Source organism: Ovis canadensis, chromosome 13, assembly GCF_042477335.2.
Source record: "Ovis canadensis isolate MfBH-ARS-UI-01 breed Bighorn chromosome 13, ARS-UI_OviCan_v2, whole genome shotgun sequence".
Taxonomy (NCBI): Eukaryota; Metazoa; Chordata; class Mammalia; order Artiodactyla; family Bovidae; genus Ovis; species Ovis canadensis.
In genome coordinates, this window is record NC_091257.1 from 39897204 (window position 1) to 39923950 (window position 26747).

Below are 26747 nucleotides of genomic sequence, written 5' to 3' on the forward strand. Positions count from 1 at the left end.
GTTTGGTTATGCTTATCCTAAAAGGATTACCAATCATGTTACTTCTAAGACAGAAGTGACTTTAGTTCATTCCAACATTGACATGAAAGTGAAGTCACTTAGTCGTGTCCGACTCTTTGCGAGCCCATGGACTATAGCCCACCAGGCTCCTCTGTCCATGGGATTCTCCAGGCAAGAATACTGGAGTGGGTTGCCATTTACTTCTCCAGGGGATCTTCCCAACACAGGGATCGAACCCAGGTCTCCTGCATTGCAGGCAGACGCTTTAACCTCTGCGCCACCAGGGAAGCCATACTCGACTCAAATTATCTCACAGCTGCATATTAAATGGCAGAATTTTAACTGAAGACAAAATACGAATAAAAAGATAAGTCCTGATAATTAGCTAAGAAATGAAAACTAATTCCATTAAAATTTGTTTGACTGTTATGCAACTTTGGGGAACATTCCTGATACATAACTTGGTATATATGGATAGCTAGAAATGTATAAGTGCTTATGCATCGTAATAGCTCGTGGATGCAGTGGGTTTAGAATAGTGTAGCATGGGACTTCCCTGGTGGCCCAGTGGTTAAGACTTTGCACTCCCAACGCAGGGGAGGCAGGTTTGATTCCTGGTTGGAGAACTAAGATCCCACATGCTGTGCAGCATGGCCAAGAGATAAAAGATTTAAAACAGAGTAGTGTAGCAAATGGGCTTCCCTGGTGGCTCAGTTGGTAAAGAATCTGCCTGCAATACAGGAGACCCCGGTTCGATTCCTGGGTCAGGAAGATCTGCTGGAGACGGGACAGGCTACCCACTCCAGTATTCTTGGGCTTCCCTGGTGGCTCAGCTGGTTAAGAATTTGCCTGCAGTGCGGGAGAACTGGGTTCAATTCCTGGGTTGGGAAGGTCCCCTGCAGAAGGGAAAGGCTACTCACTCCAGTATTCTGGCCTGGAGAATTTCATAGACTGTATAGTCCATGGGGTCACAAAGAGTCAAATACTATTAAGCGACTTTCACTTTCAGTGTAGCAAATGGACTTATTGGTTGATCTTGAGTGTATGCTTATAGCAGATACCTCTTTTCTTTTTAGTCTGTATTTTTGAGCATAAATACTCTTATTTATATGAGTATATATTTATATATCTTATTTATACTTAAATGTACTTATAGCATCTGGTCTCATTACTTCATGGCAAATAGGTGGGGAAACAATGGAAACAGTGACAGACTTTATTTTCTTGGGCTCCAAAATCACTGCAGTTAGTGACTGCAGCCATGATATTAAAAGACGCTTGCTCCTTGGAAGAAAAGCTATGACCAACCTAAACAGCATATTTAAAAAGCAGAGACATTGCTTTGCCAACAAAACTGATTGCCGAAGCATTGATGCTTTTGAACTGTAGTGTTGGAGAAGACCCTTGAGAGTTCCTTGGAGTGCAAGGAGATCAAACCAGTCAATCCTAAAGGAAATCAGTCCTGAATATTCATTGGAAGGACTGATGCTGAAGCTGAAACTCCAATACTTTGGCCACCTGATGCAAAGAGCTGACTTACTGGAAAAGACACTGATGCTGGGAAAGGTTGAAGGCAGAATCAGACAATGTGTAATATAGAAAACCACCCTGCCATAGCCTGGGAGTCCATATACGTCTGGGTGTGTTCTAGCAGGATTTTTTGAAGGGAGGTTGGAGAATGAGCAAAGCAAAAGTATTTGTTGAGTGTGGACCATCTACCAGGCACAGAAATGATTTCATTTACTCTTCATTGAAACTCTGGATAAGCTACATTCTGCAGATGAGAAGACCAAGGCTCAGCCAGGCTAAGTTATTTGATTGTTGCTGTTGTTCAGTTGCTCAGTTATGTCCAACTCTTTGCGACCCCATGAACTGCAACACGCCAGTCTCCCCTGTCCTTCACTATCTCCCTGAGTTTGCTCAGACTCATGTCCATTGAGTAGATGATGCCATCCAACCATCTCATCCTCTGTCGTTTCTTTCTCCTCCTGCCCTCCATCCTTCCCAGCATCAGGGTCCTTTCCAGTGGGTCGGTTCTTCTCATCAGGTCGCCAAAATATTGGAGCTTCAGCTTCAGCATCAGTCCTTCCAGTGAATATTCAGGGTTGATTTCCTTTAGGATTGACTGGTTTGATCTCCTTGCTGTCCAAGGGACTCTCAAGAGTCTTCTCCAACAGCGCAGTTCAAAAGTATCAAATCTTCGAGTGCTCGGCCTTCTTTATGGTCCAACTCTCACATCCGTACATGACTAGTGGAAAACCACCACTTTGGCTATACGAACCTCTGCTTTTTAATATGCTATCTAGGTTTAGCATAGCTTTTCTTCCGAGGAGCAAGCGTCTTTTAATTTCATGGCTGCAGTCACCATCTGCAGTAATTTTGGAGCCCCAGAAAATAAAGTTATTTGGTAGACCATATATATATCTAGGATGGTCTAGTTCCAAGCCTGTGCCCTTTCTCAGACACCCTCCTGTCCCTGGCCAGGTTGTTCTTCCAGATGCACTGATGTGGTGCCTTCCTCATATAACCTGAGGCTGTGTTACCTCCTCTGCTTAGAGTGATGGAATTATAAGCACTGGAAGGGGCATGCCAGTATCTGAAAGCCGTTAAGGAAAGACGAGTCACTTGGTAGATGCATGGAACGTCTTTTGATTGTGAGAGTTTCGTGGAGAAATAAAGCACCAACTGCTTTTTCTTCTTATAAAGAATTGAGTCCCTCTCCGGAATAGAGATCGTTGGCAAGTCCACATGCAGTCGTGGTCAGCAGAAAAGATACTTAATCAGTAATGAAAAGCTTGTGGGCCTGGAATTTCTTTAACCCTCCAGAGCTAAAGAGCAGGCCTTGGGGGACTGATGTCGAAAGGACGAAGAATTGGGGCTTGAAAAGAGTTCTGATCTTGGTGGTAAAGACAGGTAAGAGAAAATAAGGAGATTAAAAGCAGGCTTGATACATAGTTACTTGTCACCCCTGGATAACGTGGTGTAAATTACTTTATGCTTCAACCCCTGCTCTCCACATACATATTTTTTTGTTGTTGTTAAAGAGAAGAAAATATTTTTGAGGTAACTCATTACCTTTTTGGCTTTAGGCCTAGAAGCTACAGAAGTTGAAAGTAATTTTATACACTGCAGATGCTTCCTGGTTTTAAAAACTATGACCTGGCTTCCAAGCAATGATGACATCAACTCAGAAGGATAATAATCTTCCATATCGTGTAATTCCAGTAGCAGTCATGGGGCCATCGTTATGAAATTGGAAGGAGAGAGAGGTGGTCTGATTGAGATCGTGAAATAACCAAAGCAAAATTGTCCAGTCTGTCTTCTATTGTGTGTAAAGATAATTTTTTTTATTGCATTTTAGTTCTAACGGTCATTTGATAAACTTGTCTTGCCTGTTATATTTTTTGAAAGTCTTTTATGGACTACATGCTTTTGATGCGTTTTCATGAAAAGATAATTTTTTTATTGCATTTTAGTTCTAACGGTCATTTGATAAACTTGTCTTGCCTGTTATATTTTTTGAAAGTCTTTTATGGACTACATGCTTTTGATGCGTTTTCATGATCCCTTCAGACTACCCAAGATGACCATAAAATACCAGTAATTAAGAAAAACTCTCCTTTGGAGAAGCGTCCAGAAAACTCTGCTTCCGTTATTTGATTTTGACATCTCTGGAGGGACACAGTGAATTTTTTTTACCCATTGAGCTGACCTTGAAATAGGCTATGCATTTCCTCTGTACTGCGTTAATGCGTCTCCATTTTAGTCTTGTTCGCATGCGTGAGATTTAAGTGCTGGAACCAAAAGAAACTTCATAAAACAGATGGTTTGCAAATCCTGTCCTCCTACATTCTCTGGAGCTAGCTGACGGTAGATACGTGATGTTTATGGTTGATGAGACCTCATCGACCATATATTTTAACTGTTACTTTTTGGAAGAGTGAATATGTGACTTGTTAATAGATTTTTGGAATCTAACTCCAAAAATTTCTATCTGGCTGCCTTTCTTCCCATCTAAGAGTCCTTCTTTTCTCCCCTGCCCCGTTTCATTGTTTTCTGGAGCTCCTGTCAGTCCCTATAACTATGCCCTTCATAGCACAGTCCAGGGTCGGCATCATTCTTGTCTCCATTTGGTCATTGACCACGTGTGCGGGTTGAAGCTGTGTTCCACCTCTGTGGGCTGGAGAGGGATCTAACAGTCTGGACCACAGTTTGCTCCTGTTGCCCATGGTAAGATGGGGGAGATTTGTCCTGTGGGGGAAGGGGAGCTGGGGAGCCCGGGAAAGCACTGGACTTTTCCCACTTTGAGCACTGGACTTTTCCCACTTTGGGTCTAGGTTCATGAACTTGTGAAAACCAATGAAGTAAGGAATAGTTACCTTTTTTGTTATTGGAATATAGTTGCTTTACAATGTTTGTCTTAGATTCTGCTGTACAACAAAGTGAACCAGTTGTATATACACATATCTCCTTCCTCCCACCCCACCTAGCTCATCAGAGTACCGAGCTGAGCTCCCTGAACTCTATAGCAGGAATAGTCGCCTTTGCACCAGTAATTTCATTTCTGGTTCCTGTTTCCTGCATCTTATCAAAATCTCCTCTCAAGAAAGGAAGTCTCACTATCTGATAAGGCTACTGTTGTTTCTTTCCCTGTCATGTCTGCACTTTTAATGATGGAGTCCAAAGCCTCTGCTTAGCCCACCATGGAGCTGGAGATCTACAGGGTTCCACTGGCCAGTTGGTGAGGCATTCTTTGAACAACATGATGATTCCTTAGTGCCCACAAAATCACCCTCTTCCTCTCCAACTCATCCACAAGCTACTATCCTGTCTTCTTAGAAGTCAGATCCTGCCCGTGTCATTGGTGACCAAGACAAGGGTCCATATATTGAGTTGGTCCAAAAGTTTGTTCAGGTTTTTCCATTATATCTTATGGAAAAAAACTAAACGAACTTATGGGCCAATTTGATACACTGGTAGCTGGTAACATGATGGGGAAGAGCTGTGCTCACCTGCTGGGGTGTGTAATGCAATTCGGTGTCAGGAATGAGCCTCTGGACACCCCTGGGATGGATCCCTTGCCCAGCTGCACTGGTTTCCCTTGTTCCTGGGGGGCAGATGCTGGTCATCAGCATGACAGCTCTGTATGCCCCAGGGAAGCCTGTCTTCCTCCTCTGAGCTCACACTGGAGCGGGAAAGAAGTGAGCAGACAGATCTATAACAGAGCTGAACACTGGATTCCACTTCATCATGTCTTTTCAGCTGATGGAAGGTCTGCATGATGAGTGGAGAGGAGGGGGGACTCAACAAGACAATCTTTAGAGCGACTGAGTGCGTAGAAAGCCTGCCTTCTTTCCAGTGTTCCACGCGGAACAATCATGAGCAGCATAATAGTTCTGCGTCTATCAATGCAGTCAGTCAATTGCCAGGTATGGTGGATACTTTAAGTGTAAACTTAGAAAACTGTGGTTTATGCTGCTCATAAGTGGGCGCTGATCTGCCTGCTGTAGATTATGGTGGCCAGAGCCCCACCATTCCATTAAAAATATAATCTTTTTTAAACGCCAGCCAGTCAAATGCTCTATCTGCTTCAACTCTGCCCTCTGCTCTGAGTTTCAAGCTCTTCTTTCGCATCTCAAAATGTTGAGGTCAGTGTCAGTCTAGGAGTCGGTGGAGACTCAAGGTTACCCTTGCTCTGCAGTCTTGCCTTGAAAGAGTGACTGGACCCAGAGGCCAAGGAACTGCTGCTGTGCTTTCGCTGCTGCTATGCAAGTGGGATTTATTAACTTTATGAAGGATGTAGAAGGCCATCATGATACTTGGTAAATTATGAGAGAGGCCAGGAGATCAAAAAGAGGGAGATTCGATGCCAGACATCCCTGGCTGAGAGTTAAAATTCCATGGAGCAAATAGCCTGCAAAGTGGGAGTGACCTTCTCCACTTTGTCCTAAATCCTCCTGCCTGGGGGTGCAGACCCAAGGAGGGAATGTGACTTGGCAGGGATCTGCGGGTGGGAGGGATGGAGACTGGCCAGTTTTTTTGGTGAGATTCTCCAGGGAGTGCTGGAGGATGGAAATGATGTCGAGCCCCCTCTTCCCCACGAGCGCTAGAATGACCCCATATGCCTACTCAGCAGCCTTAGACCCACGGCAGCTTCAGGAGTTTTCGAGGCAGAGGAGAGGCTTGATCCACACAAGATGTATTCAGACCAGTGGGTGTACTCATCTCAATGATGTGGGTTTCCTCTGCTCCTTGCCTGCAGTTCCCCCATCCCCTTACTGCACCTCAAAACTGCCAAACTAAATCTCCTGAAGAGGAAGGAAGAGAAGGCCACTTCAACCCGTGGTGTTGACAGTCTAGCATTGCCCCTGCCTGATGTTCTCAAGGACAGGAGATGGGGAAACCCAAACAGATGATCCAGGTGGAAATGCCTGTGACCATTTGGAGCTTGTTTATGGTGAAAACCACCTTTGCAATTGCTCTGTATCTTGTTTGTGAGTCACCATTTCTGTTTATCTTTCTCTTTCAACCTATTGCTCATCAGATTTCTTCCAACATATATTTTCAATGTATTTCTGTGAAGTTGGGATGGGAAGAGTGTGAAGGGAGTTCTGCATTAATGTTTTTATGCCTTTCTCCTGGAAGGGTAGTTGGTAATCTTAATTTTTTAAAAACATTTTAAATGGAGAATAATTGCTTTACAATGCCAGGTTAGTTTCTGCTGTACAACAATGTGAATCAGTTGTAAGTATACACATATCCCCTCCCTCCTGAGCCTACCACCCCGCCCCATCCCGTGCCTCAAGGTCATCACAGGACAGAGCTGAGCTCCCGGGGCTGTGCGGCAGCTCCCCACCAGCCATCAGTCGTCCACATGGTGGTGTGTGTACTCTCTCAGCTCGCCCCACCCTCTCCTTCCCAGCTGTGTCCACGTTTCTTCTCTGCATCTGCATCTCTGTCCCACCCTGCTGATAGGATCATCTGCACTGTTTTTCTGGATTCCATAGATACGTGTTAATATGTGATATTTGGTTTTCTGTTTCTGACTTACTCTGTATGACAGACTCTTGATTCATTCACGTGAATTTTTTTTTAAAGCTTTTGAATGGCATCACTCAGTGCCCTGCTGATTGTGAACTGTGGTTGCGCCCCAGCTCCCCGAATTCCGTATCTGTGATGATAAGCAGGAGCTCTACGACTTCTAATTTTGCTAAGGGCTCTTTTCTCTCTTCTGATTGTGCACTCTCAGTTTTTCAGTGTAAGGCCAGAGGCTGTTTGTGTAACTTAAAACCTGTTTTCAACTTTTTGCTTCTGCTGTTTCCAAGCAATTAGCGAAGTCTGTTTCGAGTTGAATTGTTATGAGCACCCATTCTGTTTTAATTCATTGTAATTAGGGGTGCACATATTAAACTTCTTCCAGAAGAACTGCTAAGATCCAACCTTCTGTTTCAAAAGATTGAAATCTTTACTTACTTTATGAGCAAAAGATTTGACTGGATGTTAAAAATGACCCTTGATAGTATTCACCCAGCTAGAAGAACGTGTGAGCGCTATGCCTGTAATCTTAACATCACATTAGAGAGCTATTGCTGGGGTTTTGTTGTTAGTAGTGGTGTTGGTGTTTTTGTTTCACCACAGATTATTTACCTTAAATGCAATGTGAAAAAGACTTATTTGTAATTATGGCACCGGTTACATTGTATTTATTATCGTGGTGATGTTTGATCACACAAATTAGCAATTGATCATAGTCTGTGTTCCTTGTCGATTTAAATAATATTCATCTACTTTTGAATTGAAGAAATGGCATGACTCTCTTCAGTCCAGTTCAGTTCAGTTCAGTTGCTCAGTCATGTCTGACTCTTTGTGACCCCATGAATCGCAGCACGCCAGGCCTCCCTGTCCATCACCAACTCCCGGAGTTCACCCAAACTCATGTCCATCGAGTCCGTGATGCCATCCAGCCATCTCATCTTCTGTCGTCCCCGTCTCCTCCTGCCCCCAATCCCTCCCAGCATCAAAGTCTTTTCCAATGAGTCAACTCTTAGCATCAGGTGGCCAAAGTATTAGAGTTTCAGCTTTAGCATCAGTCCTTCTAAAGAACACTCAGGACTGATCTTCAGAATGGACTGGTTGGATCTCCTTGCAGTCCAAGGGACTCTCAAGAGTCTTCTCCAACACCACAGTTCAAAAGCATCAATTCTTCAGCGTTCAGCTTTCTTCACAGTCCAACTCTCACACCCATACATGACCACTGGAAAAACCATAGCCTTGACTAGACAGACCTTTGTTGGCAAGGTAATGTCTCTGCTTTTTAATATGCTCTCTAGGTTGCTCATAACTTTCCTTCCAAGGAGTAAGCGTCTTTTAATTTCATGGCTGCAGTCACCATCTGCAGTGATTTTGGAGCCCAGAAAAATAAAGTCTGACACTGTTTACACTGTTTCCAAATCTATTTCCCATGAAGTGATGGGACCAAATGCCATGATCTTCGTTTTCTGAATGTTGAGCTTTAAGCCAACTTTTTCACTCTCCTCTTTCACTTTCATCAAGAGGCTTTTTAGCTCCTCTTCACTTTCTACCATAAGGGTGGTGTCATCTGCATATCTGAGGTTATTGATATTTCTCCCGGCAATCTTGATTCCAGCTTGTGCTTCTTCCAGCCCAGCATTTCTCATGATGTACTCTGCATACAGGTTAAATAAGCAGGGTGACAATACACAGCCTTGACGTACTCCTTTTCCTATTTAGAACCAGTCTGTTGTTCCATGTCCAGTTCTAACTGTTGCTTCCTGACTTGCATATAGGTTTCTCAAGAGGCAGGTTAGGTGGTCTGGTATTCCCACCTCTTTCAGAATTTTCCACAGTTTATTGTGATCCACACAGTCAAAGGCTTTGGCATAGTCAATAAAGCAGAAATAGATGTTTTTCTGGAACTCTTGCTTTTTCGATGATCCAGCGGATGTTGGCAATTTGATCTCTGGTTCCTCTGCCTTTTTTAAAACCAGCTTGAACATCTGGAAGTTCACAGTTCACGTATTGCTGAAGCCTGGCTTGGAGAATTTTGAGCATTACTTTACTAGCGTGTGAGATGAGTGCAATTGTGCAGTAGTTTGAGCATTCTTTGGCATTGCCTTTCTTTGGAATTGGAATGAAAACTGACCTTTTCCAGTCCTGTGGCCACTGCTGAGCTTTCCAAATTTGCTGACATATTGAGTGTAGCACCTTCATAGCATCATCTTAGGTGTTGGCTATTAGCAGTGAAATGGAACTGTCAAGGAGAGTATTTGTGAGACTTCCCTGGTGGCCAGTGGTTGGACTGTGCCCTTCCACTGCAAGGGGTATGGTTTTGATCCCTGGTTGGGGAACTAAGATCCCACATCCCATGCAGGCTGAAAAATAAAAACAAAAAATAAAGCATTGATCTGCTAAGGTGTATTATTATTATTATTATTAAGAGTATATGTATAAAAAGGTATTTTTATCTGCCAGTAAAGCTTACTTGTTTTCATAGTAATTTTCAGCTCCGGAAAGGTATTTGGGTTGTTTCTGGAGGGTAATAGGCCAGAAGCTGGGAAATGAGGCCAGAGGCCTGCACTGAGCTCTCAGGAACGTGGGCTGTTGGGCGTGGGAAGGTTGGCCAGGCGCCGCCTGCTAGGATCCACACGTATGTGGCAGCAGATAACCGGCAATCTGACCTGGAATTAGGTCGGGGTCAGGAAAGTGTGCAGTTCTGTGGGAAGGAGGGTCTTGAGACCTCAGGACAGCAAGTCCCTCATCGTGGCCTAGGCCCCCAACTGGGGACAGCAGAGCTGACATCCGCCACCAGGACTTTGATCTGCTGCCGAACTGAAGCTGTGTATGGGAGGCCTTGTGTCCCTGCAGCCAAGGAGGTGGGGACAGACACAGCCAGACTCCTTCTTAAGCAGCAAAACATGGTAGCAGCTCCTTACCCCATGTGCATGCCTCAAGCTCTGCGCCTTAATAACAACACCGCTGCTTTGTTATTTTTAGAGCTTTACAGTTAGCAGTGCTTTTGTCTCATTTATCTCGTTGGTGCTTCTTGGTGACCTCGTGAGGTCAGCCAGATGGCTGTTGTCATTTTGCAGATGTGGAAAGGAGACGTCACTTCCCAGGTGGCTCAGTGGTAAAGAATCTGTCTGCCAGCACAGGAGACACGAGTTCAATCCCTGGGTCGGGAAGATTCTGCTAGAGAAGGAAATGGCAACCCACTCCAGTATTCTTGCCTGGGGAATCCCATGGACAGAGGACCTTGGAGGACTACAGTCCACGGGGTCGCAAAGAGTCAGACATGACTGAGCAACTAAGCAACAGCAACAAAGCAAGACCCAGGGCCCAGTGGGCCCTGTACAAAACCCAGTGTTAGGTTAAGTAACTCCTTCAGAGGGAAACAGTTAACAAGTGCCGAACTCTGGGGCTTCTGGCTTCGGGTTCTTCCCACCCGCACCGGGAGCCTTGGCGATGGAGGACTTGCAGCTCTGACCCAACGTGCTTAGCCTTCCTTGGGAATGACTGTGACGGGGGCTCTCTGGTGTGACCAAGGGTGTTGAGAGGCAGCCAAGTCTAAAGCTAAGCTCTGTGGTACAGGTTGAGTCTCTGTTTTATTTATGTATTTTTCTAGTTTTGAAAGGTCTTTTGATGAGGACCATTTTAAAGTCCTTATTGAATTTGTTACAGTATTGCTTCTGTCTTATGTTTCGGTTTTTTGAATGTGAGGCATATGGGATCGTAGCTTCCCCACCAGGGATTGAACCCCATACCCCATGCGTCGGAAGGTGAATTCTTAACTATTTGACTATTAGAGAAATCCCAAACTCTTTGTTTTATACTGAAGGCAGCTGAGGCCCAGGCTGATGCCTGTGTTGCGTTGCTTGGGCATCTACTGTCAGCCAGGGTGTTCTGGACCACTGAGCCTTACCCCCCAACACACACACACAGTGTGCACAGGACACTCCCTCCCCCTGAAATATCCCCGCCAGTCATCCTGGAAGCTTCCAGAGTGGATGGGTGTGAAAAGGCCAGCCCCGCCTCATTGTAGGTCAACAAAGACAAGACACTCAGACGCATCCAGCAGTGGGTCTGGGTGCCAGCGCGTGGGGGGTGTGAATCAGTGCGTTTCTGAGGCAGGTTTGGGGATCCAAGAGGTCCCAGACTCTGGGTCCCTTTCCTGTGGGAGAAAAAAGAGAATTAGAATTGCATTCTCAACTGGACTTAATAGAGGACCCAGTTTTTCTACCCACCTCCCCTCCCTATTAAAATTCAGTTCTCCCACCTCTCCTCCCTATGAAAATTCTTAAAAAAAAAAAAATTTATTTAAGATTTTTTTCAGTTGGAGTATAGTTGATTTACAATGTTGTGTGTGTCTCAAATGTACACCAAAGTGATTCAGTTATATATATACATATATTCATTTTTTTCTTAGATTCTCTTCTCAGTTACATTCTTACAGAATATTAGGAGGCTTCCCTTAAAAGATGGTAAAGAATCTGCCTGCAGTGCAGGGGACCCAGGTTCAATCCCTGGGTTGGGAAGATCTCCTGGAGGAGGGCATGGCAATCCATTCCAGTATTCTTGCTAGGATAATCCCGTGGACAGAGGAGTCTGGTGGACTACAGCCCATGGGGTCGCAACAGAATAGTAAGCTATACAGTAGTAGATTCTTGTTGATTACCTATCTTTTTTAAAAATTATTTTATTTGGTTGCATTGAGTCTTAGCTGTGACACATGAGATCTAGTTCCCTGACCAGGGATCGAACCCCTGGCCCTTGTGTCGGGAGTCTGGAGTCCTGGCCACCGGACCACCAGGAAAACCCCAGTTATATATTTTATATACAGTAGTGTGTGTGTGTTCATCACAAGCTTCTGATTTATCCCCCCACCCCTCAAATTCTTGAGGTCTTAAGCATAAGAAGGCTGCTCCCAAGGCAAGGTCTAGTCAGATCACGGCCAAGGCTGGTATTAACTGGCACTTCCATCCCACCATGAAGCCTAATTCCTCTGTAGCAGCTTCCTGGACAGGCCCGTATTAAAGCGAGTGTGGGATGTATTGCAAAGCCTTTGTATAATGAGGGAGAAATGGAAACCTCTGGTTTGGAAGGTCTTTTTTTCTTGAGAATTTTTGATTGAGTTTCATGTTCCAGGGGAGGAGGGTTTTGGTGAAAATGGAAGGGAAACCCTGCCAAACAGAAATTCCATATCTGATGGAGATTTTCCTCCTTTCAAGAAGGTGTGAGAGAGAGCAGCCAAGGAGCACAAAAGCGTGGGGGAGCAGGGGTGATGGATTGGAATGCTCTCGATGGAGCAAGGACCCGTGGTGGGCTGGAGAGGCTGGTGTTAAGTGTGGCTGAGCTCGCTAGCCTGCTGGGCCTAAGAACAGCCCCTGAGACACGTGTCTGAACTCCTCAGACCCAATGAGGTGGTTGATGGGCCAAGGAAGAGCCTTCAAGTCAGGCAGGCTGCAGGAAGCTCAGGCTCCCAGAGACCACCACCTCCTCCAGCCTTCTTCCATGCATTCATCCTAGAAGGGAAATCTGAGACCTGGAGGTACCCTGGCTTCCTGGTGGTCACATTTGTGTGTGTGCGTGTGTGCATGTGTGTGTGCGTGTGTAGGGGGCCAAGGAGATAGACAAGAAGTAACTAAGTATGTTAAGTCTCAAGTGTGTCCAGTGGTATTAAATGCTGTGGAGGAAAAGTCAGCAGAGTCCACAAGGGATGTCTCAAGCAGAGTCCTCTTGAGGACTCAAGCAGAGTCCTACGGTCATTGGGGTGGCCATAGGCTGTACCTGGTGGGGAAACACCCATCACCCTAGTGGAGATGACCCAGGTTAACTCTTCCCAAACACTGTGTGTCACTTGGCAGGCGTACTTCCAAGTCACTGTTTCCCCCTTTGTTATGTGGGAACGTGGAGGATCAGGAAAGGAACTCGGAGGTCTGTTCACTAGACGCCAGTCACTCTTGCAAAGAGGTGCGTGAAGCACCTTTCATTTCCATGAGAACGGACTATATCAGATCTCTCATCGATCTGTTGCATCTCATAGGTCTCCTGCTCTAGGTGGTAGAAAGGGAGGAGATTGAAAACACTAAACTGAAGAGGAATGACCAGGGTCAGTCTCATAATATTTTGGAGTTGCTGTGGCACCTGTGGTTGCCCACCATGGATCATGGTGGTGCCGCTCCAGGAGGAACTGGCTGAACTGGGGCCCCTACAGGTGGCAGGTGTGCTTGCTTCCTTCACGATACGTGTTTTGCCGACAGCGGCAAGGTCACAGAAGTAATTGTGTGACCCTGCAAACCCACTTCTTTGAAGACTAGCACTCCATTGTATGCATACGTGTACTAAGTTTGTTTTTTAAAATCAGACTCCTTCCCAACATTTCACAGAGGTGTTCAGATACTTCTCTTAGCCACATACTGCACAGGAGTGGTGGTAATCCTAGTATTTATCAGACTTATTTTTTTGAAGATTTTTTTGATGTGGACTGTTTTTAAAGTCTTAAGGAATTTGTTACCATATTGCTTCTGTTTTATGTCTTGTTTTTTTGGCTTTGAGACATGTGGGATCTTCCCTTCCTGACCAGGCATCAAACCCACACTCCCTGCATTAGAAGGTGAAGTCATAACCACTGGGCTGTCAGGGAAGTCCCCCTTAGGCTCTTATTAAACCAGGTGCTGCCTTATTGTATGCCTGGCACTGGGGTTAGCATTTTTCATAAGTTACTTTATTTCATACAACAAACTGTAATTTATGTCTTATTACTATTTCTACTATCTTATGGATAATGAAGCTACACATGACCAAGGAAGGTGGCATTTCCAAGGTACACGGCCCAAGATAGCATCCCAAGGTCTCAGAGATATTAAGTGTTGAAACTGAGGCTCAAGCCCAGTTTTCCTGCCAAAAGTCATGTTACCAATCATTGTCCTAAATTCACTACAGAATTACTGAGGATTTTTAGTTAATTAGAAATTCTTAAGATTTCTTAAGGTTTTTATTTAATCAGAAATTTAATCAGAAATTCTTATGATTTCTGTCCTGAACTCTTTTTGTTTCATGTTGCAGCGTTTTTTTAATTTGTGTGTTTGTCCTTCAGAATCCTCAGACTTCATGCTGCATTTTAAGATTACGGTCTACCCTTGAACAGCATGGGTTTGAACTGCATGGGTCCATTTATATGTGGATTTTTTTCAATAAATATATTGCAAAACTTTTTTGAGATTTGCAGTGGTTTGAAAAAAAACTTGCAGATGAACCTCATAACCTAGAAATACCAAAAAAAATTAAGTAAAGATATGTCATGAACGCATAAAATATAGGTAGCTATACATGTAACATATAAAATATGTGTTAATCAACTGTTTATGTTATCAGTAAGGCTCCCTGTCAACAATAGGTTGTATTAGTAGTTAAGTTCTGGGGAGTCAGAAGTTATACATGGACTTTCAACTACAAGGTGGGGATGGGGGAGCCTGTTATGACCCCAAATTGTTCAAAGGTCTACTGCGTTGTTATATCAGTTATAAATCTTAGCATGTCTTACGGAATCTCACAGGTCCACCTCATTTTATTCCATCTTTATTATTTTAAACACTTTTTTAAAAGGCATTATATTACAATTGGGCTTCTCAACTGGTGGCTCTTCCCTGGTGGCTCAGATGGTAACAAAAATCTGCCTATAGTGTAGGAGACCTGAGTTCAATCCCTGGGTCAGGAAGATCTGGACCAGGGAATGGCGGCCCCCTCCAGCGTTCTTGCCTGGAGACTTTCATGGATAGAGCAGACTGCGTGACTAACACTTTTCAGCTGAGTAACCTTTCTGTGTTTTGGTTTTTTTTTTTCCACTCTGAATAACGTGAAATTGCCTTCATCTTTAGGTTCCTCTGTGTCTTTAGGATAGAATTATTTCTAAGACTGTTTTCCCAACACCTGCTTTTGTTGGTTTCTTTGGTCTTGTATCACAGTGGCTACTAATTTTAAATCAACTCTCTTTCCCTTCCATCATTGGTAGTCACTACACAAGCAGTCAGCGTCTGTCTACAATGCGGGAGACCTGGGTTCGAGCCCTGGGTTGGGAAGATCCCCTGGAGAAGGAAATGGCAATCCACTCCAGTACTATTGCCTGGAAAATCCCATGGACAGAGCCTGGTAGGCTACAGTCTATGGGGTCGCAAAGAGGCGGACACGACTGAGCAACTTCACTTCACACAAGCAGTCAGCCCATTGTGGTTTTTATTTTAAAGACTGGCCAAAGTGAGTTTGTGTTAATACAAGGGACCCTGTGCGGATATTCTGAGGAGGGTGAAGACTTCGCAAAGCAGTCATTGTGGAGTGTGTCTTATTCCCTAAGTTTCCGTGTCAGCTGCTTCCTTCCATCATGCTGGCTACTGCATTACTGTACTTGCTAAGTTCAAGGCGCCCCCTTGTGGTGCAACTGATACTAATCAACATGACAAAACAAAATGGCAAGATAACAAGTGATAGAAGCAATGCCTTTAAATATAATCTTATCGCTCTTCCCAGTTTTAAGACTCTCTAATGAATACAGTATTTTTCCTCCTTTTGTTTTACTCATAACTCATACTCAATGCTAAGTCTTTTTGGAGGTAGGAAGAAATCAGAAAAGGAAGTGCAAAAAAGTGGATGCCAAATCCCAGGTGACTTTTAAAAATAATTTCTTACTTTTTAATTACAAAAGTAATACTTGTAAATTCTGGAACTGTTAGAAAGAGCAGATAAAGAATAAAAGAATCATTTATGCTCTCATAACCCACATGGGGCTTCCCTGGTGGCTCAGTGGGAAAGAATCCGCCTGCAATGCAGGAGATGTGACTTAGATCCCTAGGTCGGGAACATCCCCTGGAGAAGGAAATGGCAACCCACTGCAGTATTCCTGAATGGAAAATCCCATGGACAGAGGAGCCCGGTGGGCTGCAGTCCATGGGGCTGCGAAAGAGTCAGTCACGACTTAGTGAAAACACAACAGCACACATGGGTTAGCGTTTCGTTGTATATCCATTTGTTTCTAAGCATATAGATTCCAAAGAAAACCACGTGTGCCAGTCTTCTAGCATGATTATACGTGTGAGCTTTATTCTGTGTTAGAGAGTCAGCTACGCATCGTCCTTAGTGATGCTTGATTTGATTGGTTCCATTGTGCTCACTTCACAATATACAAGCACAGCACCATGCGGGGCTCTCTTGTGGGTCATTATAGATTTCCTTATCATTAATTGCTCGAAATAGAATGGCTAAACCAAAGCAGTGTGCAAAATTTTAAGACATTTGACATTTATTGTTTGGTTATTTGTTTAATGAAGGCATCTTTTTGATAATACAACGTATGTTTTTAAAGTTTCAAATTCCTAGCATTTGCATTCTTAGCCTATGCCTGGAATGATGTATCGTGTTTTGTGCCTCAATCTCAGTTAATCCTCATAACAACTGTGCGACATAAATACTCTTAATGTCCCCACTTGCAGATAAGGAGAGTCAAGCTTAGGGAAATTAAATCACTGTCATGTGACTTCAAAATCAGGAAGACAGTAGTAGGCTTTCAGAACTATGATAAAAATAGCACTTTGCTTCCCTTGAGTCTTGGACTCAGTGGAAACTAATACTGATAATTCTCAGTTTGTAAAATAAAGAACAAGAATGTTGGACAGTAAGAGAGGAGGAAGAGGAAATATGTGTCCGTAAATTTAGGAACATGAATAAAAATCTTAGTTGAGGCTCTCGCAGTTATAGCCGCATGTTGGAACATATGGTGGGCAACTTGGCCATTACTGTGTAATTACGGGCTCCTGTGCGTGTTCAGTCGCTCAGTCATGTCCGACTCTATGGGACCTATGAGCTGCAGCCCACCAGGCTCCTCTGTCCATGGGATTTCCCAGGCAAGAATACTGGAGTGGGTAGCCGTTTCCTCTTCTAGGGGATCTTTGCGACCCGGGGATCGAACCCACATCTCCGGCGTTGGCAGGCGGACTCTTTACCGCTGAGCCAGCGGGGAAGCCAGGGTAGACATGTTTCACTAGACCTTTTCATTTTCCCTGAGTGCATTGTCTTAGACCCCAGTTAGTCTTCAGACTGGTCAAATTACTCCCAAGCTGTCAAAGTTGACTAAAGGAAAAGCGGTATCAGAAGAATCTCCAGTTTCTGAACAAAACCAGAAATCTTTTAGTGAGTTCAAAAAATCTGGCCATCTCCAACATCTTTTGCAGGTTTTCTCTCATTGTTGCTCAGTAGAGACCTACATTGCAGCCTTGCCTCCTTGGCCATACTCTTCTTTTTCTATTATTATATAACTCGCAACTTAGATACGGCAAAACAGAGAAAATAAATATTACTCATCACTTTGTTATAAATACTGTATTTTTTAAAAAACAGGTGAACTTTATTTATTTGACTGTGCTTGATCTTCATGGTGATGCTTCTCTAGTTGGTACCTCATAGCTTGTAGGGTCCTAGTTCCCTGACCAGGGATCAAACCCACATCCTCTGCCTTGCGAGGCAGAGTCTTAACCACTGGACCACCAGGGAAGTCCCATAAATACTATATGTTGTTCATCTTTGGTTCTGTCTGCTGCATGAAAACTGTGATCCTCTTTTCCTTCCACCCCACTTGGTCTTTCAAAGACATCCCAAGTACCATTCTGTATAACAGTGACAGCTGTGGTTTCTCTGCCATTTTCATCCTTGGATAGCTATTAGATTTATTAGGAGTCTTTGAGGAAATCAAAGTGTCCTTCTGTTTAATTTGTACAGCGTTATTATTTTTGCTACTCCAGCTGTTTCCCTGTGGCGGTGACCTGTCATTTTTTTTCCAGGTACATTTCCCTCAATCTTGATGTAACCTCGTTATATTGTTAAAATACTTGATCATCATTGTCACTGTCTGAAGTGACTCACAGACATTCAGCTTCCTTCCCACTTAGTCCTTTTATTTACTTCTTTTTTCCTTTTAGGATCAATTTTCTAGTTTATAGTCAAAATCCACAAATCAGACTTCTAAGTTCTGCACACTCGATTTGACAGGAGTATGTGAGTGGCCTAATAAAATATACTTCTCTTTCACTGCTTTCTTACTGTTGGGCTCAAAACATTTTCCACGCAGATGGAGCCTGGCGAGAAGTGAAAAAGTTTCCCGTGAGTTTCATTTTGTAATCCCAAGAAATTTTGTGTTATGGTAGAAACTCGCGGTTCTGTGGCCTCAAGTTCTAGAGCCCTTTCTCTGTGGAAGCTGTTGCATTTTCTTTTTTTATATTTTTTTTGGAGGAGGGGTGCCACACGGCATATGCGATCTTAGTTCCCTGACCAGGGATCGAACACACATCCCCTGTTTGGGAGCATGGACTCTTAACCATTGGACCCCCAGGGAGGTTCTCCATTGCATTTCCTGAGATGAGCTCCTGCCTCCCCAGGAGCCCTGGGTCCTTCCTGCTCTGCGTCTTCCACCTTCTACGTTTCCCTGACCTCAGTCAACAAAGGCAAGAAAGATGCAGCCAGAGTTGGTTTTGCTTCAAGTGCGGAACCTTGTAACCGTTTAGGTGTTTCTCTGGCCCCCCTTCCTTCAGTTTCAGGTGGTTGTCACCCACAGCGGCCGCTTCGGTGACTTCCTTCGCCCCCTCTTGCCCAGGCTGTCTAAGCTTGTTGCTCTGCCACGCGGCAGAGAGAGGTTGCGGTCTCTGGCCCTCCCCTCCTGGCAGCCTGTCATCAGGGCGCAGGTCTCCTTCACCCGGCTCGTTCTCTCCGGTCTCTGTGCTGGGCGATGTCCCCCCAGGCCCTCTGCCTTCAGCCTGTTTTACTCCCCATCTCCTTGAGGTGGAAACTCTGACTTTCTGTGCCCTTTACCGTCTTGTCTGTCTATAGCAACTCTTCAGGTCGGTCATCCTATGTGCATCTTACGCTTTTATTTATCATGTTATTACTTGTGGTCTGCATTAGGGTCTTGCTTTCATAGTTGATGAATCAGACCCCCTACAGCAACCTTCCCCTTTCAAGCAAGAATATATTCACCTCAAAAAGGGCTTTAGGAGGTCAGTCTAGCTAACAGTTCTTCTAGTGGGGTCACTCCCCTTTTTTCTTAAAAGTTCCTCCGAGGTCTTTTCCTTTTTTTTTTTTTTTAACCCCTAAGTGCAATCTGGGTAGAATGTTTTAGTACAGTTCTTGTCTGGAGACCTGCCTTTTGTACATTTGGTAATAGCCCTCTGAATTCAAGTGTTCTTTTTCTTGCGGAGATTTGTGTCTGGTATGTTTGAGACTAGGATCTAAATAATACAAAATAATTCAGAGATAAAAGAAATATACACATAGTATATATCTATATCTCAATCTGTGGTGGTGATATGAATCATGGATATTGTATAGTTCAATTATGATGGTATTTAGAGGCTCTGTGTATGCTGATTATCCATATAGATATATCTGTATGTGTGTGCAGTAAGTTATGAAGTGAGCTGCCAAGCCATGACATCTCATTGGCTGATTCTTTCCTTTTTTTTCTTTTCTTCTGATTTATGGAAAAACATACATGACTTAAAAACTTAGCACCTCAGCCATTTATAAGTGTACAGTTCAGTAACATTAAGTACATTCGTGTTGTCATGCAGCCAGTCTCTAGAACTCTTCACTTGATTAAATTGAAACTCTGCATGGGACTTCCTTGGTGCTCCAGTAATTAAGACTTCACCTTCCAATGCAGGCAGCAAAGGTTCAATCCCCAGTTGGGAAGCTAAGGTCCCATATGCCCAGTGGCTAAAAAACTAAAACATAAAAACAGAAACCATATTGTAACAAATTCAATAAAAATTTTGCAAAATGGTCCACATCAAAAAAAAAAAAAGGAAGAAACTCCACATACATTAAAAACATGTAGGGACCCCCTTCCCCAGCCCTTGGAGACCACCGTACTACTTTCTATCTGTGTGAATTGACCACGTACTTTAAATAAGTGAACTCGCGGTTTTTGTCTTTTTGTGACAGCCTTATTTCACTTTGTATCATGTTCTAAAGTTAATCAGTGTTGTAGCATGTGACAGGATTCCTTTACGAGGCTGAGTGTCTTTCGGTATGTATGGACCACATTTTGTTTATCCAGTCATCTGCTGGTGGACGTTTGGGTTGCTTCTACCTCCTGGCTACTCTGAAGAATGCACCATGAACATGACTGTATAGACAGCTCTTCAAGACTTTGCTTTACATTCTTATTGGCCAATTTCGGATGCAAGAGTGAGTCATTCTTGCATGAGGATGATGAAGTTTTTGTTTTTTTAAGACTAAACCATTTTTCCACCATGTCTTTTAAAAAAATTAAGTAGTCCAAAAATTAGTGGATCAACAAGAATTGAAATATTTAAACACCGGTACAGTGAGCCTAGTAAATTGAAGACATCCTCCAAGGTCAGTCAGGTTCAGATGTCAGAATTTGTTCCCTGAACAATAATTCTGATCTGTTCCTGTAAGTGGAAGATCACCTTGGATCTTCTCAGGAAAAGTCCTGGTCATCCCGTGTGGCAGAGTACAGACACGGAGTCCTGGGCTCTGGTCTTGTGGAGTAGCCAGATGGCCAGTGACGAGTGCCAGTCAAGATGGCAGGTTGGGGCTCACCACCAGACTGCATTCTAACCGAGGCTGGAGTTTCATTCTGACTCTGGTTACTCCCCTGCAGCCTTGAGACACCTTCAAGGACAGCAAGCCAGGGTGACATATTTTCCCCTGACCCAGGGGAGTTTAGAAGGGCCCACAGTGTGATATTTTGGGGGAAACTCATTGCCAATCAGGGCTGGCTTCCCTGCATTTCTCTGAGTCCTAAGGATGGGACTGCCACCTTCCTGCCTTTCTTCTGGGGGAGAGGGCTTCACTGTGCTGTGCATCTTCATTGTGAACAAATAGACGATTCTTTTGGGTCAAGTCTTCTTTTTCTGTTCCTGTTTTCACTCTTTTTCTTTTCTATTTTTTTTCTCTCTCTCTTTTTTTCTCCTGATACACAGGCTTTGCAGTGCATGCTGGTCTCTCTTCAGGCAGAACTTGACATTCAAAGGTACTTGATGAAAATTGAATCATCTCAGCGAGTTAGTACCTTTTCTTCTCGTTGCACCTCGCCCCCGTTGCCTTCACTCGGCTGCGTGTGGCGTTCTAATCTGTGTCAGCCTGTCCCTTTTCCTGCCCTGGTTTCACCCTCTTGGAGCCAAATGCTTGCAGCATCCCCAAATGTGTGCATTTTTGTTTAATCGTGAGAGTGAATATTAAAGACGAACACTAATAGCATGCTTGCTTCCAAGTATTTCGTGTACTTGCCACAGATGGAGGTGTAGGGTCAGCAGTAATGCAACAGCAGTTCAGAGATCTGTTCAGCCCCTCTGAAAAGTGGGGCTCCGGCCGCATCAGCTTCCTCATGGCAGAAAACAAACCTTGCCTTCTAACAATCTTCAGAGCTCTGGGACTCTTCCTTCCCATGACTCCAAAACATCCAGTGTGGGAAACAGACCAGGTCACTGACGTATAGCTTAATATTAAAAATGGAGTCTTCCCTGGCGGTCCAGTGGCTAAGACTCTGCATTTCTAATGCAAGGGGCACAAGTCTGATCCCTGGTGGGGAACTAAGATCCTACATGCTGTGCGGTGCAGCCAATAAATAAAATAACTTAAAAAATCCCCCACAAAACTGCAGTTAAAATAGGGGCAGACACATCTCTAGCACCAAGCAGGGTTCTAAATGCTTTACAAGCCTAAAACCTCCCACACCAGCCCCATGGGGTAGGTGTCCTGTGGTTCCCATTTTATAAATGAGGAAGCTGAGGCACAGAGACCTTAAGTAACTTGCCCAAGGTCACACAGCTAGTAAGTGACAGAGTCAGTGGCAATGTATTATTCATTTCCCCGTGATCCTTAGGGCCCCCTGTTTCCTAATACATCAGTTTAGAATGTTACAGCTGGAAGGAAGTGGGAGAATTTCCAGCACTTGGAAACCTGGCAAGTTGCATACCTGTGCCAACCGGTCCATTGGCACATGGCCACTCACATCCTTTGATCCCCCAAACGTGGCCTGTTTCTTTATTATCGCCCAGATAAGAACTGTTTGGTATTTACTGTGAGGCCCCAAACACACCTGTGTTTAGGCAGAAGCATCCAGCAGTCTGGCTTTTATGCCTATGTGACCTCCTGTCCATTCGGTCATGGGTCAGTGACCTCTTCACCTTCCTTTTCTTAATAATCAGTCTCTTTGATCTTTTCCAAGGTCAGGAGCTCAAATTAGAAAGTTCCTGCCCAAACAAATAGACACAGAAGGAAAAGTTGGGCAGCGCATGCTGCAGAGACCCGTGGTCCTACCCTCCCATCTCAATTCCGAGGGGGCGTTTACCATTAATTTTTTTGCACGCGTTTTTAATCGTTCTCATGTGTTTCTGTAGTTCATGCAAAATGGAGACATCTTTAAGATTTCCTTGCGCACATACTGTGCACCAAACAGAAACTCGGAAAAGGAAGTGAACATGTAAGCTCGTCCCTGTAGTTTCACAGGCTGTCGTTAGTTTAGAGACCTGACATCGTGATCTGGGGTTTTCTAGTTTGGAGTCCCCCTCACTATTCTTTTTTCTTTAGAGCCTGAAATAAATGATCAATGCTGACTTTTGTTTTTTGATGCAGCAGCAAATAATGGGATATGTGAGAATTTTTTCAAGAGCTTTTAAAAAAACTTTTGGCCGCACCTCATGGCATGTGGGACCTTCGTTTCCCTACTAGGGATCAGGCCTGAACCACTTGCATCACTGGACCCCCAGGGAAGTCCCAAGAGCTTTTTTTTTAAAAAAAATAAAATAAAACACAAGTTGCAATGACGGTCGGGTTTTTTTTGAAGGAGGAGGGATGAGAGTTAAGGTTGGAAATTGAAGACGTTCTTCCCTCTCTTTAATGCAGACGCGACTCTCAGAGCCTCCGGGGATGTCAGAATCTCTATTTTGAAGTCGGTAATCATTTACCGACTTTAGGCAAGGTGGTCGCAGTAAGAGGTGGGCTGTATCCTCTCCTCACATAAGACCCCACAAACCATGGACCCTCCAGTAGGGAGCCAAGCCATTTCGAACCATCCTCAAGAGAATCGTACTGCATAAGGGCAGCTAAACGTTTTCCATCATTTATAGTTGACAGATTCCTGTGAATTTTCTTCCATGACTCTTCACCACAATTTTTACATCAAGCTGATACTGCTTCTTTTATAAAAGTGAGAACTAAGGTTCACAGAGCTTCCCTGTGGGGGCGCTCTGCCAGTGCACAGCAGGATTGGAGTCTCATTCTGCAAGAACAGCCTGGTAACAAGAGGAAAGTCCTCTCATTCTAAATCTTGTTTTCCTTCCCTCTCCAAACCCTGATATTCTTTCCTGTAGCAGAACTAGAGGGAAATAGAATCTTTGGCCTGGGATCTCCCTAGCGGTCCAGTGGTTAGGACTCCGCCCTTTCAATGCTGGGGGTGCAGGTTCGATCCTTGGTTAGGGAACTAAGATCCCACATGCTGTGAGGTGCGGCCAAAAGTCAAAAAAGAAAATGAAAAAGAATCTTTGGCCTGAAAAGCTCCTCTTCAGAATTTTCACAAGGTGTGTGTTCATTTGAAAATCATTCCAGGGAAACTGGAGGGCAGTTGGTGGTGGTGATGGGCTATGTGTGTTTAGAAACGAGAGTTTGAAAATAACAGCAGCCTCTGCTCCCAGGATGCCTGGAGAGGGTCTGGCCACAAGCCCCAGAACTTGGTGACCTCGGACACCACAGTATCCCCTCTGATCCAGTTCCCCAAGGTCCTCTTCACTGTGGGGATGGACGTCTTCAGACCTCCCAGGACAGGCTGCTAGCCAGGAAGCTTGTTCAGTTTCACAACAAGGTAGTTAAGCTCTAGGGGCATCACCCCGGGCCTGGACCCCCACATCCTCTCCAGACTGAAGTCTGGGCCATGGGGATGAGCTTAATAATGGCTTTCCTAAGGATGCCTGCTAAGGTGTATATTTAGCACACTGTGTGTTATGCTCGTATTTCACTTGAATTTGAAAGCCTGCAAGCAGGTGCCTTTCCTTTCATCACTGCAGAAACAGCAGTCCTCAGGCAGACACCTTTTATCCCGAAGCCTTTTAAGTGCATTCCAGGCTCTCTGAATTACAACGGCATCTGCCGCCTTGCCCGAAGCCTCTTCCAAGGAGGACGGTAGGAGCCAGAGCCTCGGAAACTGTTGTTTATAATGCACACCGTCTTGTGTCAAAAGTGAAAAGAGAGAGAGAAAAAAACCTGATTGATTTAGGCAGCTTGCCATAGAGAGACACCTACCTTCAGGATGATAAACTAAAAATCGAAAGGCAAAACCTCCTAAGAGGAGGAGACAAACTTACGAATGTAGCTAGCTCTGATTAGCTTGAACCTTAAATGTAGCTTTGAGTTTTGTGACATACATGGAATTTTCTCTAAATGTGATATACTCCTTATAAGACAAAGTACTACTACTCCTTCACGAGACAATGTTGTTTTCCCTGTTTTAAATTCTAAAAGAAGCGTTGTTTGCTCATGCCTTCAGAAAAGGGACATCCGTCAACACAACAGACAGGGTCAACAGGAGAACAGCACTATTCTTCATCCGGCCTTTTCTTTTACATCAACTCCTTCAAGAGGAAGCACACCACTAAATAATCATTGCAGGAACGTGCATCTGAAAGGGGTGGATGGGGGGCTGAGCTGATGAGATCCAGATTTGGAACTTGCTGATGGAAGGACGCTAAAAAGAGATGATGGTGAGCCAGGCCTTATCGCCTTTAAATAGGATTTACCTCTTTCTGGCTTTGAAGGGAAGTCAAAGAGATTCAAGGTATTATTTTAGAAGCGAGTCTGTGCTATGTTTCAGGTAGGACGTGAGGTTGGCAGTCAGCAGGTTGACAGAAATCCCGGAAGTGGCAGCAGCTGCACCTTGTCTGGGGGTCAGCTCTTCTCCAGGCACAGCCAGACCTCTTAAAGGAAAAAATAAAACAATCACATCATCTACACATTATGAAGGGGTTGGAAAGTAGAAAAATATCCAAGAGATCATAGAAAATGGCTAAAATTCCTAATTTACCTGGAGTCAAATTGAAAGAGCCTTAAAATGAAGTTACTATAATGATGTCAGAGCTCTCGAGAGGAGCGTCTGTTTCCTTAAAATGTGAACGCATGATCTGCATGTTCAAAATTGAATGGACGGCTCTGGGCTCTTCTGTTTTAACTGTTGCTTTTTTGGAAGTTGGAAGTCTGTGCAGTTCTGGATTCCTGCAGAAGTTTGCATGACATGAAAATGGAAATGTGACTCCATTTCTGTGTTTTCCCCATGAAAGTGTGTCCTCATTTAGGGGCCGTCTGGGAGGATGAACCTTTTACCTGGAATCTAACCGCAGGAGCTTAACGCAGGAGAAACCCAAGATGGGTGTGGGTACCTTCAGGTCACTGAAGATGTGGATCCTTCTGGATTAAATGCTCTGTGAGAGTCTTCGCTTCCAGTGATCCACTCTAAAAATAGCACACTTACCCAGGAATTCTCTGATCTGCAAAAGCAGTATTATCCTCGTGTTGGAGACATAAAGAAGAAAGCACGTTACTCACAATAGGCTAAGTTTCTTCCAACTGAGTGACTGACACGTTCATCTTATGGGCTTCCCTGGTGGCTCAGACTTTACGGGATCTACCTGCCATGCAGGGGACCTAGGTTGCATCCCTGGGTCAGGAAGATCCCCTGGAGAAGGGAATGACAACCCACTCCAGTAGTCTTGCCTGGAGAATCCCATGGACAGAGGCTCATGGTGGGCTACAGTCCATGGGGTCTCAGAAGAGTTGGACACAACTGAAGCAACTTGGCACACATGCATTACTCATAATACTATTGTGTGAAAGAAACCAAGGCTAATATTTGGGTGTATTGCTTCCATTTCATTTTTCTTTCTATTAATTTGGCCGCGGGTCTTAGATGCAGCTTGTAGGATCTTTGATCTTTCCTGTGGCATATGCAATCTTTAGTTGTGGTATGTGAGCTCCTGTTAGTCGCAGCATGTCGGATCTAGTTCCCCGACCAGGGATTGAACCCAGGCCCTTTGCACTGGGAGTGTGGAGTCTTGGCCACCGAGCCACCAGGGAAGTCCTTTGCTTTCATTTCTTAAATTATGGAAAAGCAATTCTTTAAAACACCTTGATCATGACTGCATCATATCCCATAGTGTGGCTCCATTGTAATTTGTTAACCAGCCCTCTAAATCGTTTCTAGATTGATTTATTCTATTAAATATGTACTACATACAGATTTTTCTCCCTGACCATCTAGTACAGGAAGTATCAAATTTTTAAATTTTTGTAAATCAGATTTGATTTCAGCAGTTACCTAAGAAATGTATTCTCATCACTTGGGGTCATAAAGAAAGTCTAAGGATCGCGTCTAGTCTGATAGAACTGGATAAAGTTTCTGGGTGCCCTGGGACTCAGCAGATAGCCTCCTGGGGGTCTGTTTGCAGGCTGATTCTTGGGACTGTCTGCCCAGCTAAACCAAGGCACACACTTTCTGCCACTGTGAGCACACCACACACCCCTCCTCCACTGGGAGCTACTCCCTGTAAATGAAATCCAGATCGCCATAATTTGAAGAACATTACCACCACCAGCACCACTAACACCGGCATCCTCTTCCCGGCCCTGGAAAGTCGCTTACCTGCCTCTTCCTGACCAGTTAGCAGCCTTCCTCCTCT

At 44.3% G+C, this 26747-nt stretch overlaps 1 protein-coding gene across 27 annotated transcripts in view; it reads left to right on the forward strand.

Moving 5' to 3' along the window:
• Positions 1 to 26747, forward strand: part of KIAA1217 (KIAA1217 ortholog) — an 817826-nt gene that overhangs the window by 615317 nt on the left and 175762 nt on the right. For 14 of the 27 annotated variants that reach the window (XM_069547447.1, XM_069547444.1, XM_069547433.1 and 11 more), the window contains exon 3: positions 21006 to 21086. The exons of the other annotated variants lie outside the window; for them this stretch is intronic. In XM_069547447.1, the coding sequence (XP_069403548.1) occupies positions 21006 to 21086 (81 nt within the window). The remainder of the gene's footprint in view (positions 1 to 21005; positions 21087 to 26747) is intronic. 27 annotated transcript variants of the gene reach the window in all.